Source organism: Littorina saxatilis, linkage group LG13 (assembly GCF_037325665.1).
Source record: "Littorina saxatilis isolate snail1 linkage group LG13, US_GU_Lsax_2.0, whole genome shotgun sequence".
Taxonomy (NCBI): Eukaryota; Metazoa; Mollusca; class Gastropoda; order Littorinimorpha; family Littorinidae; genus Littorina; species Littorina saxatilis.
The window spans coordinates 16,473,081-16,488,080 of record NC_090257.1 but is presented as its reverse complement, the minus strand read 5'-3'; the positions used below and the strand labels follow the sequence as shown (position 1 = coordinate 16,488,080).

General features: G+C 44.3%; 1 protein-coding gene across 1 annotated transcript in view; it reads right to left on the bottom strand.

The window, feature by feature from the left end:
* Nucleotides 1-15,000, bottom strand: part of LOC138946119 (neuromedin U receptor homolog nmur-2-like) — a 54,237-nt gene that overhangs the window by 13,437 nt on the left and 25,800 nt on the right. The window contains exon 2 of the mRNA XM_070317623.1: nt 7,969-8,094. Coding sequence (XP_070173724.1) covers nt 7,969-8,094 — 126 coding nt within the window. The remainder of the gene's footprint in view (nt 1-7,968; nt 8,095-15,000) is intronic.

Genomic DNA, 15,000 nt, shown 5'->3' with positions numbered 1-15,000 from the left:
CTCCGAGTAACAGAACGCTTGTCCCACTTGGAACTGAAGATAGCCCGTGTCTCCGAGTAACTGAACGCTTGTCCCACTTGGAACTGAAGATAGCCCATGTCTCCGAGTAACTGAACGCTTGTTCCTCTTGGAACTGAAGATAGCCCATGTCTCCGAGTAACTGAACGCTTGTCCCACTTGGAACTGAAGATAGCCCATGTCTCCGAGTAACTGAACGCTTGTCCCACTTGGAACTGAAGATAGCCCATGTCTCCGAGTAACTGAACGCTTGTCCCACTTGGAACTAAAGATAGCCCATGTCTCCGAGTAACTGAACGCTTGTCCCACTTGGAACTGAAGATAGCCCATGTCTCCGAGTAACTGAACGCTTGTCCCACTTGGAACTGAAGATAGCCCGTGTCTCCGAGTAACTGAACGCTTGTCCCACTTGGAACTGAAGATAGCCCGTGTCTCCGAGTAACTGAACGCTTGTCCCACTTGGAACTGAAGATACCCCGTGTCTCCGAGTAACTGAACGCTTGTCCCACTTGGAACTGAAGATAGCCCATGTCTCCGAGTAACAGAACGCTTGTCCCACTTGGAACTGAAGATAGCCCGTGTCTCCGAGTAACTGAACGCTTGTCCCACTTGGAACTGAAGATAGCCCATGTCTCCGAGTAACTGAACGCTTGTCCCACTTGGAACTGAAGATAGCCCATGTCTCCGAGTAACTGAACGCTTGTCCCACTTGGAACTGAAGATAGCCCATGTCTCCGAGTAACTGAACGCTTGTCCCTCTTGGAACTGAAGATAGCCCATGTCTCCGAGTAACTGAACGCTTGTCCCACTTGGAACTGAAGATAGCCCATGTCTCCGAGTAACTGAACGCTTGTCCCACTTGAAACTGAAGATAGCCCATGTCTCCGAGTAACTGAACGCTTGTCCCACTTGGAACTGAAGATAGCCCAGGTCTCCGAGTAACTGAACGCTTGTCCCACTTGGAACTGAAGATAGCCCATTGCTGAGTGCGAACAAGTCCAGCTCTGCGGGGAAAGCTGATTTTGTCGGGTCGTCCGAAGAGAGCCCGTGTCTCCGAGTAACTGAACGCTTGTCCCACTTGGAACAGAGCAATTAGCGCCAATCAAGTACTCATGAGCAGAGTCGCAATATAATAGATGTATTTCTTTCAAAATAAAGTCCCACCAAGTCACGTCAGCATGAAGCAGAGCCCCGATAGAGTGAGACTAACTCGTGTCAAACGCCAAAGAATATGTCTCGTGAACGCGCAGTCGCACACGCACACGATTTGTGTGGTAAGAATTCTGACTCACACGTGTTCCTAAAAAGAAGTTTGAGACGTAATAAAAAACAAAAACAAATATGGAATGAAGTTTACAGAACTTTAGTGAATAGTTGGGTTTTTTTTCAATTCAATTCAATATGTGACTTCAACATATGTACGGAAAAACAAGCACTTAAGAGAGAGAGAGAGAGAGAGAGAGAGAGAGAGAGAGAGAGAGAGAGAGAGAGAGAGAGAGAGAGAGAGAGAGAGAGAGAGAGAGAGAGAGAATTGAATTGAATTGAATTGAATTGAATTGAATTGAACTTTATTTAACAAGGATTAAGATTTAAGGCTACGCCTTTTCTTACAATCTGTCCTTGGAACGCACAGACACACAATGATAAAATTGAAAAATTAAAAATTAAAAAGTTAAAAAGTTTACCAACAAAAGGAGGTGAGAAAACTTCAGAACGTGATGATAAAGATGACGATGCTGATGATGATGATGATGATGATGATGATGATGATGATGATGAGAGAGAGAGAGAGAGAGAGAGAGAGAGAGAGAGAGAGAGAGAGAGAGAGAGAGAGAGAGAGAGAGAGAGAGAGAGAGAGAGAGAGACAGAATCTCTTTTAATTGCCTGCGGGTGAATACCTGAAACACAATTTTGAACAGGTCTGTAGAATGCCACTATATACTTATGTCTCACTCTCTCTGTCCCTATCATCATATACAGTAGCATTCTTCCTCAACACAAAAGTAAAGTATTAATGACAGGGAGGGTGTGATTCATATGAACACGGTAATTTGCACACGGTGTCAACAGTAGATTGTATGTAATAGGCAACTGACCATCCAGCCGGATATCGAACGCACACTCTGCTGTCTTCCATTTCTTTTTCATTTGTCTCATAATTATCAGTCTGTCTATCCACTTATAAAGACCATTGGGTCGATGGACTTGTGAATGTCTTGTTTTGTCAACAAATTGTACGTTCCTTGAACTAACATTTCTTGTGTGTGTTTTATCTATTTTTTTTAATAGTAGATGTAGTAATAATTCAGTGCTCTTTAAAAACAAAGCAGCATTCAGTCTAGCCGAGCCCAATCATTCCTGAGGATGCGGCAAAAAGGCAAACACTGAAACGTGTGCGTCATCTTTCTCCCATTGTCTGCAGGATATAGGCGTAATGGGCTGAAGACAAAGTAGGACAAGGAAGGAGGGTGGGGGGGGGGGGGGGGGGGTAGGTGATCTTTACAACTTCATGACCCCCAGACCCCAAAATCCGGAGGAACGTTGAGCAGAATGGCGTCCCAAAATTTCCGTTTAAGACAAGATATTGATTGTAAGCAAGAGATAAGAGATCGTTCCTTGCATGTCTCTCTTTTCATCTCCATCTCATCTTCAATCCTCGCTTCCTGTCCCCTGCCTTTCTCTTGATGCATCTTTATTTCTTCTTTCAAGATCTTTGAGTTTTTTTTGGTCTTCTTGTCTTTTTCCCTCTCTGCATAATTTATGTACTGATTATATTTTGTTTTGTTACCTTACTCCTCTTAAAGATACATTCCGTCACGCGCAAGCGATCATGTTCACAACCATAGGTCTGTGTTCACGAGATCAAAAACATTCCACAACTTAAACTCATCTAAAAAATCAAATGCATGGCTCCTTTCTGTGCAGGGTGTGACCTTGTTTGTCCGTCAATCTGCGAAGTTAATTAAGAACAAGCTTCACTTTGCATGATAGAATGATATAATGCTGTGAAGGGATATACTCTACACTACACTTTTGTGATAGCCTCGACAGATCTGTTTGTACGCCCGAAGCACGGTCCCTTTTAGAACAAACGGAAGAAGATAATATTATGCACGTCAGAGGTCTGAATTCTATCAGATACAGATTGACTAAAATGGTGTCTCTTCGTGTATAACTAACTACCCCTGTCTGTCTGTCTGTCTGTCTGTTACTCTCTCTCGTTCTCTCTCTATATATCTTTTTCTTTATCTCACTATCTGTATGTTTGTCTGTCTGTTTGTCTGTCTGTCCCTATCTCTTTACCACTTTCTTTCGATCTATTTTTCTCTCCCTTTGCCTGCCTGTCTGTCTGTCTGTATGTCTGTCTGTCTGTTTGTCTTTTTCTCTCTCGAATGCCGCTCAAAAGTGTTCATAATTAGATGTTTTTGTGCTGTTTTGTTCTTTGTGAAAAGAGGTGATGTTTGAGGAGCCAACTATAATATTCAGCTGGTCGTGCGCGTCGAGGAGTAATAGGTGTAATTATGTTCAAAATAAGGTCAGGTCACGACCGCTATCTGATCGCGTCAGAGAAAGGCACGGTCAGCCCTTTTAATCGAGCAACTTGTCATCATATATACCATCACCAGACACAATCATTATTCTAACCAAAGGAGTGAGGTAGAACAGAATGACGTCAATATATATACATATATAATTTCCCCACTGTGTTTTATAAAATAATCATATTATGAAAGCACATACATTCTTATCTTAGTTGTTATGTATTCATTGTTAGCAAACATCGGCATTATTCATGTTTTACTTTAAATGCAATCATTGTTATTTATAGATCACAGGCACTTGATGTAAGTAGGTCACACACGTGTAAATGTTGTGCCCAGTCCTTGTTTTTGTTTCTGTTATTATTTTAGTTAGCAGGTCTAGTTGAGCACGTATTAAGTATCATGTACCCACTACTAGTCATTGTGCATTTTAGTTAATGGACTGATGATGTCATTTGTATGGAGTCGACGCACGTGCGAGGATATGTATGTGTGGGAGGGGGGGGGGGGGCGCGGGAGATGGAAGCTTGCTGTATGTTATGTAATGTATATATTGTGTGTGATACGTGGAAATGTGATACTATTTATTTGCATGTTTGATACAGGTACAAATGTGATAATTGTAGGCTTATACTAGTGATTACTGTGTGTGATACATGAAATGTGATATGAATGCTGTTTTTATATGTTATACTCTTACTTTCTCCCAAGCGCAAGACAAATTCTTCTATGAAAATTGAAGCCAATAAAATTTGAGTTGAGTTGAGTTGAGTTGAGATATATCGATAGTTCACAAGTAGGTGTGGGTTTTGATAAAGCTACTTTGTGATCATTTTCACGAGTTTTCATTCTTACCAAGTTGGGTAACGATCGAACTATCTAACTAACTAACTAACTAACTAACTAACTAACTAACTAACTGACCGACCAACCAACCAACCAACCAACCAACCAACCAACCAACCAACCAACCAACCAACCAACCAACCAACCATCCAACCACCTAATCAACTAACTAACTAACTAACTCACTCACTCACTCACTCACTCACTCACTCACTCACTCACTCACTCACTCACTCACTCACTCATTAAAGTTAGCTTTCACAGAAATGCTCATATGTGACAGTTACAATTGGTGAATGGCTGTGTGATCACATGAAACGTGGATTGCCAAAGTTAAAAGGCAATCAAATACACGCTGTTAGTTTGATCTGCGGAATACATCGTGGAATCAGAATGCAATGCGATTTTCGTTTATCAAGGTTTCCATAACAGCACGAAAGCGTTTTCTATTCTGAGTAGTTCATGTCAATAATTGCATAAGATTAAGGCAATTCTATTGGACAATATCACGCATGAAAATTGCAATACATAGCTGACACTATTTCGGCAAATTCCACACGCGAAAATTCGATCAAGCCTCGTCGCGTGATTACCGTTGAGTTAGAATGTGATTCAAAATAGCTTTCGGAAGCATGACAGCATAACATACTGGGGTGGATACAAAGTTTTACGTAAAACCGTCAAGGTTTTTGTCTTCGCGCTTAAAGGCACGTTCCTTCTCGTTAAATAATTCGGCTCACTATCTCAGATCTGGGCAGGCTTTTACATGGTATTAGACATTCCTTCCACTTCCACTTGGTCACATACCGACAATTAACAGCCTGGGTTCTCACTGTGCACAGTTGGAATTTGTTGATGAATAAAAAACTATAAGTATGTAAAAGCAACACAGACTGGTACCCGAGGCTTTTTAAGAAATCAATTCATTAAAACACACACACACACACACACACACACACACACACACACACACACACACACACACACACACATACACACACACATACACACACACACACACACACACATACACACACACACACACACACACACCTCACCACAACAAGCAGTCAGCGTGTTGATTTTTGGCATGTGACAAAGTGGAGGGATGGTCTTATTCCAAGTCTAGTTAAAGACTGCCCAGATCTGATATGGTGATACACAGTGGAATCGGTCCCGAATGGCCAGTTAGGGAAGGGACATGAACAACTAACAACCAACCATGATCATTACACAGTATTGTTGATTTTGTCTTGCATGATTATATACTCTTATCCTACTCTCTTAGACAATATGTGATAACCGGCAAGGTGCTGACTTTCGTTTGTGCATTGTTGATGGTGAATGCATGTTAATTTATTTTTAATATACTTTCTTATGTGATAACCAATGTGCTGTATTTTCTCAGTTTTGCTGATGTTATACGCTTGGTACATATATTTACTCATTTTCCTTAAATAACATGTGATGACATTACTTCATAGCTAAGCACATGATTTTACCTATGGCACAACACAAATCTCTAGCCTTCCTCTCTGAGATGCGTTTGAAGACAGACTGTTAAAAGAGAATAAATGTATGTACATAATTATGATAGAATAATGATGCATGAATTGAAGAAATGTATAAGAACACAAGAATGTATGAATGACAAAGAACAAATGTTTATTTTTGAATGTTTTATGTATGTTTTATTACGGACACAAAAGCTCAGCAATGTAATTTCTCTTTTAGAGATTAATAAAGTTTATTGTATTGTATTGTATTGTAAAAGGTTCAGGCATCAGATCGTGCGTATCACGTGCTACAAATACATAACGTATTCATTGCACAGCGGTCGAATTTCTGAGATGAAAGAAATGATCTGTATTGATTATCATGCACAAGTACAGACATTACCCCTGTTACGACAGATAATGCACGTATTTCAACGCACGCCGGTAAAATGCCTTAGACAATAAAAATGATTTTATTCTGTGATTGTCATGCAACATGCGCATCAACAATGCTGGCCTTATGCACAGTTTAATAAAATGTTGCAGTCTACCACAAACGACACGGTGCAGCCCTGGCGGTAGGCTCATTGCTTACATCACGCTATTGTAAAGTGATATAATCTAGCCAATAAACAGTCTCTCATCGCCACAAGAGCTATACATTTCAGGTTGGGGGTTGTAATTATGTGACCAGACACCAGGAATAATTTAACATTAAACAATACAAGTTTAAGCGCTCAGTTACTCAAATTGAAAACGGCTGTTTGTTTGTTTGTTCGTTCATGGGCTGAAACTCCCACGGCTTTTACGTGTATGACCGTTTTTACCCCGCCATTTAGGCAGCCATACGCCGCTTTCGGAGGAAGCATGCTGGGTATTTTCGTGTTTCTATAACCCACCGAACTCTGACATGGATTACAGGATCTTTTTCGTGCGCACTTGGTCTTGTGCTTGCGTGTACACACGGGGGTGTTCGGACACCGAGGAGAGTCTGCACACAAAGTTGACTCTGAGAAATAAACCTCTCGCCGAACGTGGGGACGAACTCACGCTGACAGCGGCCAACTGGATACAAATCCAGCGCGCTACCGACTGAACTACATCCCCGCCCTTGAAAACGGCTGTGTTTTGAGTGGGCATTCCAGACTGTAATTCTCATTGTGTCCCCGTTTTACGCCAGTCATAATTTCCGTCCTACCTTTCTCCCCTGACTTTCCCTGGAGATGCAGAATTGAAATTGAGCCGAGAGCCACAGAGTTTTTGTTACCGGCGGGTGTTGAATAAATGACAACACACGAGGAAGGTCAACAAAATTAATTAGTGTTTGAGCGTTCTGTTTTTCAAATCTAAATGCTGTGTTTGATAGTCATTGCAGACCGTCATATTCTCCAACGGATATTTTGTTAGTTTCTGTTATGCGAAGCGTTTTAGCCCTGTATGGCACGGAATTTGGATGCGTTAGCTAGACTGTAGGTTTGACTTCCTCAATCCAACGGTTTTAATTTGCTTTGACGAATGGGTAACTATGAGGACTAAATAAAATAACGGAAGTCCAGAATCCTGACACAGGAGAGTTGGGCGAAGCATACCGCCCGCTGATTAGAATTCATTTAATTAGTTGGCATAGTTTCGGAGCAGTTTTGAGCAAATCATTGCAGATGTTTCTACATTACAGTACAGCGAATGTCCCTTGAACTTTTTCAGGTCCAATTTGTCAGAAAACTGCAACCCAAAACAATCTTAATAACTTCTCCATTTCTTCAACGAACTACTTCATATTTGGTGAACATTAACTTCAGGTAATGCATGATCACATCACCACGTTTTAAAGATCAACTGCTCTGATTTTTGTGCTCTTTCAACAACAACAAAAAACCCAAAAAATCCAAATTCAGGAATCAGCTGAAAAGTAGGAGGTTTCACATACCAAATATGAAGTAGTTCGTTGATCAGATGCAGAAGTTATTAACATGATATATGTTGCATTTTTGGGGGGTCATCCTGATTGTATCGTTGTAACTTGAGAGGCACACTGAAGACGAACAGAAAAGTGAAAATACTCGTACCTTTTGCACGGTGCAGAACGTGGAGACGGAGAAGGGGTGACAGATACGGATGTAGTTCTCCAGGGTGATGAACACCACCAGCCACACTGACAGAAACCCGAACACGTAGCTCGAGAACACCACCAACTGAAACAGGTCACAAACATATGGTCTAGGTAAGGTTATGACAGCGATTTCCATGTGTGTGTGTGTGTGTGTGTGTGTGTGTGTGTTTGTGTGTGTGTGTGTGTGTGTGTGTGTGTGTGTGTGTGTGTGTGTGTGTGTGTGTGTGTGTTTTTGTGTGTTTTTGTGACAGTGTGCCTGTGTCTGTGTCTGTGTCTTTGTTTCCGTTTGCCTGTCTGTCTGGATGTGCTCAAATCCGAAAAAGGCAGATGAAATCAATCGTGATCCGCCAAAGTTGCTAATTATTTGTGACCTTGTCTGTGTGCGTATCTGTTCGTGTACCCGGCAGCCTACCCGTCTTTCTGTTTGTCTGTCTGTTTTTACCATCATCCCTTCTCTCTCCCTTCTCTCTCTCTCTCTCTCTCTCTCTCTCTCTCTCTCTCTCTCTCTCTCTCTCTCTCTCTCTCTCTAGCTCTCTCTCTCTCTTTTCTCTGTCTGTCTGTCTGTCTGTCTGTCTGTCTGTCTGTGTCTGTCCGTCTGTCTGTCCGTCTGTCTGTCGCTCTCTGTATGTCTCTCTCTGTCTGTCTCTCTCGCTCTCTCTCTCGCTCTCTCTCTCTTACTCTTATTAAAACTACACCTGTAACAGTTCTTGAATATAGCTGTGAGAGTGCAGAGATACAATCGCCTGCTTCTAATGAACCAGCCAAGTCAACCTAGCAATCAACACATAATAAACCAATCAACCAAGCGAACCAGCACAACCAGTACGTCAGACTATTAATAGTATGATTATATACTGATTAAAATGCAATCGGCGTGACAGCTCATTTAAAGAAAACAGTAATGAAACTGGTTGTTAACATTGTTGAATCATCCATTGTACAATACATAATTAACAGAATCAACAGTAAGCCATAGACACGTGATGATTTTTTGCGGCGATATTATTGTTCAATCTAATCTGAAAAACCAATTAACTAGTTCAGATGTTAAATAAAAACATGTACATAGAATGGAGAATAAAACATAGAGTGAATGTATACACAAAGCGTATATAAAATGCGATTAAAACATAAGAAAACAAGTATTCGGGGACGAAGTAATCAAGATGTCGATCGACAATTCTCTTGTTCTGCTCTAATTCTAGACGAATAATTCACTGAAATGTCTGCCTTTACTCGCACAGGATTTGATCGACAAAACGTCTGCTTTTAGAGCACAGACAGATTGATCAAGTTTGCACACTACGAACCATCTGCCCACCGCCAAATCCACCCACACACCTCCCACATTCTACAGAGATTATAGCCGCTCGGAAAACGGCTCCTGGTAGTCAATAAACTACAGCTGTAATCGGTTTGTTCAATTTACTTAGTGTTTTCGCATTGTAGGGTAACCCCAAGTTTTAAGTGTGGCCCTTTTCAGTTTGTTGGTCTAGTATGGTACAAGAACATGCATGGTACACTCTCGACAAAAACGTCGTGATAGTATGATTATACAATGTAATGCAGAAGCGATCAGAAGAAAAGTCAGTTTAGATATTTTTCTTATGAGTCGAAACATTTTATTGATGAAAGTCTGTTGCTTAGATTTGAACAGCCAAGCAGAGTTCATTGACTGAATAGTTGAAGAAATTAAATACCCAAAATTAATAACAGACAGAAGAAAGGACAGATATAACAGAGGAAGAAGAGAAGGATGAATTGTCGAAACAAAAAAATACTGAAGAGAAAAAGAAAGACAGACAGAAGAAAAGATAGGTTAAAAACACAATTATACTGCGAAAAGAACAGACAGATATATATGTGAAAGAGACGGAAGAATTACTAAAAAAAAAAAGAAAGAACTGAAATACAGACCAAAATAGAAGCAGTAGCAGTGGCTGGTTAAGAATAAAAAATGAAAACCTAGCAACTTTAAACATACACTGATTCAAATCGCCAACGCGGAATTTCAATGTCCAATTATTGGGTAACACACTATACCAGAAGTAACTGCGTGATCGCAAGAAAATTATTGTGTCTCAAAACATCCTTGCATACATATACGCCAGAATGATGCCAGAAACACTCACTGGGGAAAAAAAGCATTCACAGAAATGTTTTGAATTAGTTATGACGTTTGTTGGCTCGCCAGACAATAGGCTGATCCACATCATCCTGCACTGAATGGTTGATTGCCTGGTGTGTCTGGTGCACTGTCGCTTGGGAGACCCAGTCACTGAGGGTGAAGGCTGGATTTATTTTCATGGCACCCTCAAAGCTTATCCTTTTTGCTATAACAGAGTAGAAATATTATGCTAGCACTGCTCTCCCCCCCTCCCCTCCCCCCGCTCAGGTTCTAGGTCAGGGAACCAACAATCAGAAGAAAACAAGCAAGATAGAAAGACAGAAGCAACAGCCTCACACCCCTCACCCTCCCTTTCCGCTTCCCCCGTCCTTTGGTCGTGTTGCCCCCACTCCTCCCTTTGGTCGTGTTCCCCCCACTCCTCCCTTTGGTCGTGTTCCCCCCACTCCTCCCTTTGGTCGTGTTCCCCCACTCCTCCCTTTGGTCGTGTTCCCTCCACTCCTCCCTTTGGTCGTGTTCCCCCACTCCTCCCTTTGGTCGTGTTCCCCCACTCCTCCCTTTGGTCGTGTTCCCCCCACTCCTCCCTTTGGTCGTGTTCCCCCACTCCTCCCTTTGGTCGTGTTCCCCCACTCCTCCCTTTGGTCGTGTTCCCCCACTCCTCCTTTTGGTCGTGTTCCCCCACTCCTCCCTTTGGTCGTGTTCCCCCCACTCCTCCCTTTGGTCGTGTTCCCCCCCACTCCTCCCTTTGGTCGTGTTCCCCTCCATTCCTCCCTTTGGTCGTGTTCCCCCCACTCCTCCCTTTGGTCGTGTTCCCCCACTCCTCCCTTTGGTCGTGTTCCCCCACTCCTCCCTTTGGTCGTGTTCCCCCACTCCTCCCTTTGGTCGTGTTCCCCCACTCCTCCCTTTGGTCGTGTTCCCTCCACTCCTCCCTTTGGTCGTGTTCCCCCACTCCTCCCTTTGGTCGTGTTCCCCCACTCCTCCCTTTGGTCGTGTTCCCCCCACTCCTCCCTTTGGTCGTGTTCCCCCCACTCCTCCCTTTGGTCGTGTTCCCCCCACTCCTCCCTTTGGTCGTGTTCCCCCCACTCCTCCCTTTGGTCGTGTTCCCCCACTCCTCCCTTTGGTCGTGTTCCCCCCACTCCTCCCTTTGGTCGTGTTCCCCCCACTCCTCCCTTTGGTCGTGTTCCCCCCACTCCTCCCTTTGGTCGTGTTCCCCCACTCCTCCCTTTGGTCGTGTTCCCCCACTCCTCCCTTTGGTCGTGTTCCCCCACTCCTCCCTTTGGTCGTGTTCCCCCACTCCTCCCTTTGGTCGTGTTCCCCCACTCCTCCCTTTGGTCGTGTTCCCCCACTCCTCCCTTTGGTCGTGTTCCCCCACTCCTCCCTTTGGTCGTGTTCCCCCACTCCTCCCTTTGGTCGTGTTCCCCCACTCCTCCCTTTGGTCGTGTTCCCCCACTCCTCCCTTTGGTCGTGTTCCCCCACTCCTCCCTTTGGTCGTGTTCCCCCACTCCTCCCTTTGGTCGTGTTCCCCCACACCTCCCTTTGGTCGTGTTCCCCCACTCCTCCCTTTGGTCGTGTTCCCCCACTCCTCCCTATGGTCGTGTTCCCCCCACTCCTCCCTTTGGTCGTGTTCCCCCCCACTCCTCCCTTTGGTCGTGTTCCCCCACTCCTCCCTTTGGTCGTGTTCCCTCCACTCCTCCCTTTGGTCGTGTTCTCCCCACTCCTCCCTTTGGTTGTGTTCCCCCCCACTCCTCCCTTTGGTCGTGTTCCCCCCACTCCTCCCTTTGGTCGTGTTCCCTCCACTCCTCCCTTTGGTCGTGTTCCCCCCCACTCCTCCCTTTGGTCGTGTTCCCTCCACTCCTCCCTTTGGTCGTGTTCCCCCACTCCTCCCTTTGGTCGTGTTCCCCCCACTCCTCCCTTTGGTTGTGTTCCCCCCACTCCTCCCTTTGGTTGTGTTCCCCCCCACTCCTCCCTTTGGTCGTGTTCCCCCCGGCCCACTCCTCCCTTTGGTCGTGTTCCCCCCCCCCACTCCTCCCTTTGGTCGTGTTCCCCCCACTCCTCCCTTTGATCGTGTTCCCCCCCACTCCTCCCTTTGGTCGTGTTCCCCCCCCACTCCTCCCTTTGGTCGTGTTCCCCCCGGCCCACTCCTCCCTTTGGTCGTGTTCCTCCCACTCCTCCCTTTATCTCATGAGTTGGACACTGAAACATCAATCACACGAAAAACCAAACAGAGACAAATGGAACAACCGAAAAGTTGATTAGCTGGCAGAAACAATCCATCAAAAAGAAAAAACGCTGAATTATTCATATGACAACTTCAAATTGTCGACAGAAGGAAGTATAAATAATATCCTCCCAGCACCCTCTCGTCATGATACAGGTCAGGGAACCAACAATTAAAACAAAACAAAACAAAGACATATCGAATATAAAATACGTTGATCAGCAGACATATAATCCATTTTTGACGGAATAAGCTGAATTATTCATATTCAGACACCTTCACAGCGGCACCTTTTAAAAAGAGGATAGACATAATATCCTCCCAGTTCTCCCTCCCTCTCTCTCCCCCGGCCCCACCCCCAGGATTTAGGTCAGGGAACCAACACTCAGAAGAAAAGAAAATAGACGCCATATATGGAAGAGTACGTGTAGATCTGAGGGAAATAATCCACCATAAAAGAAGCTGAAGGCTGGACTATTTTGACACCGTCACATCTCAGAAATGAAGTTGATATAAGAGAGTATACATAATATTCTCCCAGTACTATACTCCGACCACGACTCTCCCCCCCCCCTCCCCGCCTAGCCCAGGTTTCAGGTCAGGGATCCAAGAATCAGATTGAAGAAAACAAAACATGTGGAGTGGAAAATAAAGTGGATCAGCTGACAGAAAGAATCTATCATTGAGGACAAGGCTGCCTTCACTTCGGACACCCCCCATGGCTAAGCCTTCGCTTTTTGCACAAGAAACATGAGTCAAAATGCCGTTCTTGGCCGAATTGGAGAAATTGAAATGGCCCATTATTACAGCTTGTATTGCTGGCAGCGGTACCTTCCCTGTAATGAACAATCCCTCGTACCTCCACACGTTCCATTTCTCATCATCTCTCTTCCCACACTCCCCTCTATTCCTTCTCTTCCCACACTCCCCTCTATTCTTTCTCTTCCCACACTCCCCTCTATTCCTTCTCTTCCCACACTCCCCTCTATTCTTTCTATTCCCACACTCCCCTCTATTCCTTCTCTTCCCACACTCCCCTCTATTCCTTCTCTTCCCACACTCCCCTCTATTCTTTCTATTCCCACACTCCCCTCTATTCCTTCTCTTCCCACACTCCCCTCTATTCCTTCTCTTCCCACACTCCCCGCTATTCCTTCTCTTCCCACACTAACCTCTATTCCTTCTCTTCCCACACTCCCCTCTATTCCTTCTCTTCCCACACTCCCCGCTATTCCTTCTCTTCCCACACTCCCCTCTATTCCTTCTCTTCCCACACTCCCCTCTATTCCTTCTCTTTTTCCTCCTCGCGTCCCTTTCTATCTTTCGTGTGTGTGTGTGTGTGTGTGTGTGTGTGTGTGTGTGTGTGTGTGTGTGTGTGTGTGTGTGTGTGTGTATGTGTGTGTGTGTGAGTGTGTGTGTGTGTTTGTGTGTGTGAGTGGTTGTGTGTGTGTGTGTGTGAGTGTGTGTGTGTGTGTGGTTGTGTGTGTGTGTGTGTGTGAGTGGTTGTGTGTGTGTGAGAGTGGTTGTGTGTGTGTGTGTGTGTGTGAGTGTGTGTGTGTGTGTGTGTGTGTGTGTGTGTGTGTGTGTGTGTGTGTGTGTGTGTGTGTATGTGTGAGATCGAGAGTGTGTGAAAGTGTGTGAGAGTGAGTGTGAATGTGTGTGTGTGAGTGTGTGAGACGTGGGCGGGGATGTAGCTCAGTCGGTAGCGCGCTGGATTTGTATCCAGTTGGCCGCTGTCAGCGTGAGTTCGTCCCCACGTTCGGCGAGAGATTTATTTCTCAGAGTCAACTTTGTGTGCAGACTCTCTTCGGTGTCCGAACACCCCCGTGTGTACACGCAAGCACAAGACCAAGTGCGCACGAAAAAATCCTGTAATCCATGTCAGAGTTCGGTAGGTTATAGAAACACGAAAATACCCAGCATGCTTCCTCCGAAAACGGCGTATGGCTGCCTAAATGGCGGGGTAAAAAACGGTCATACACGTAAAATTCCACTCGTGCAAAAAACCCGAGTGTACGTGGGAGTTTCAGCCCACGAACGCAGAAGAAGAAGAAGAAGTGTGTGAGTGTGTGTGTGTGTGCGTGCGTGTGTGTGTGTGTGCGTGTGTGTGTGTGTGTGTGTGTGTGTGTGTGTGTGTGTGTGTGTGTGCGCGTGCGTGCGTATGCTAGATAATGATGGAAGGGTAATTTTCCTCAAAAGCAGTAGCTACAATGGCCGATTTATTTCATGACATCAAAATAAAACATTATTGTATATGCAGAATGTTACAACAGGAAATACGCTGATAAAATAGGTGCTTCAAAACAACCATTATGGCATTTAATAATCTGTTCTGGACATAAAAAGTCTACGGCACAAAACTTCGATTTTAAATACTCCTGATGAAAAATGGTCGATCTCATACCCGCTGTCCCCCATATAATAATACCCACCGCGTGCAGGACTTAAAACTTTTCTGCCTTTTTTTTGATTACATAGAATGACCCTCTTTTCTTGTATTTTAAGAATCATTTCAGCCAATCAGTTAACTGTTCGATCTCGTTAGCAGATTGCCGCAGGAAAATGATAAGTTACAAAAATGATCTGTTTTCTCAAAGCCGAAAAAATATCTCTTGTTTTTAAACCATACCTCGGAGAAAGGAGGG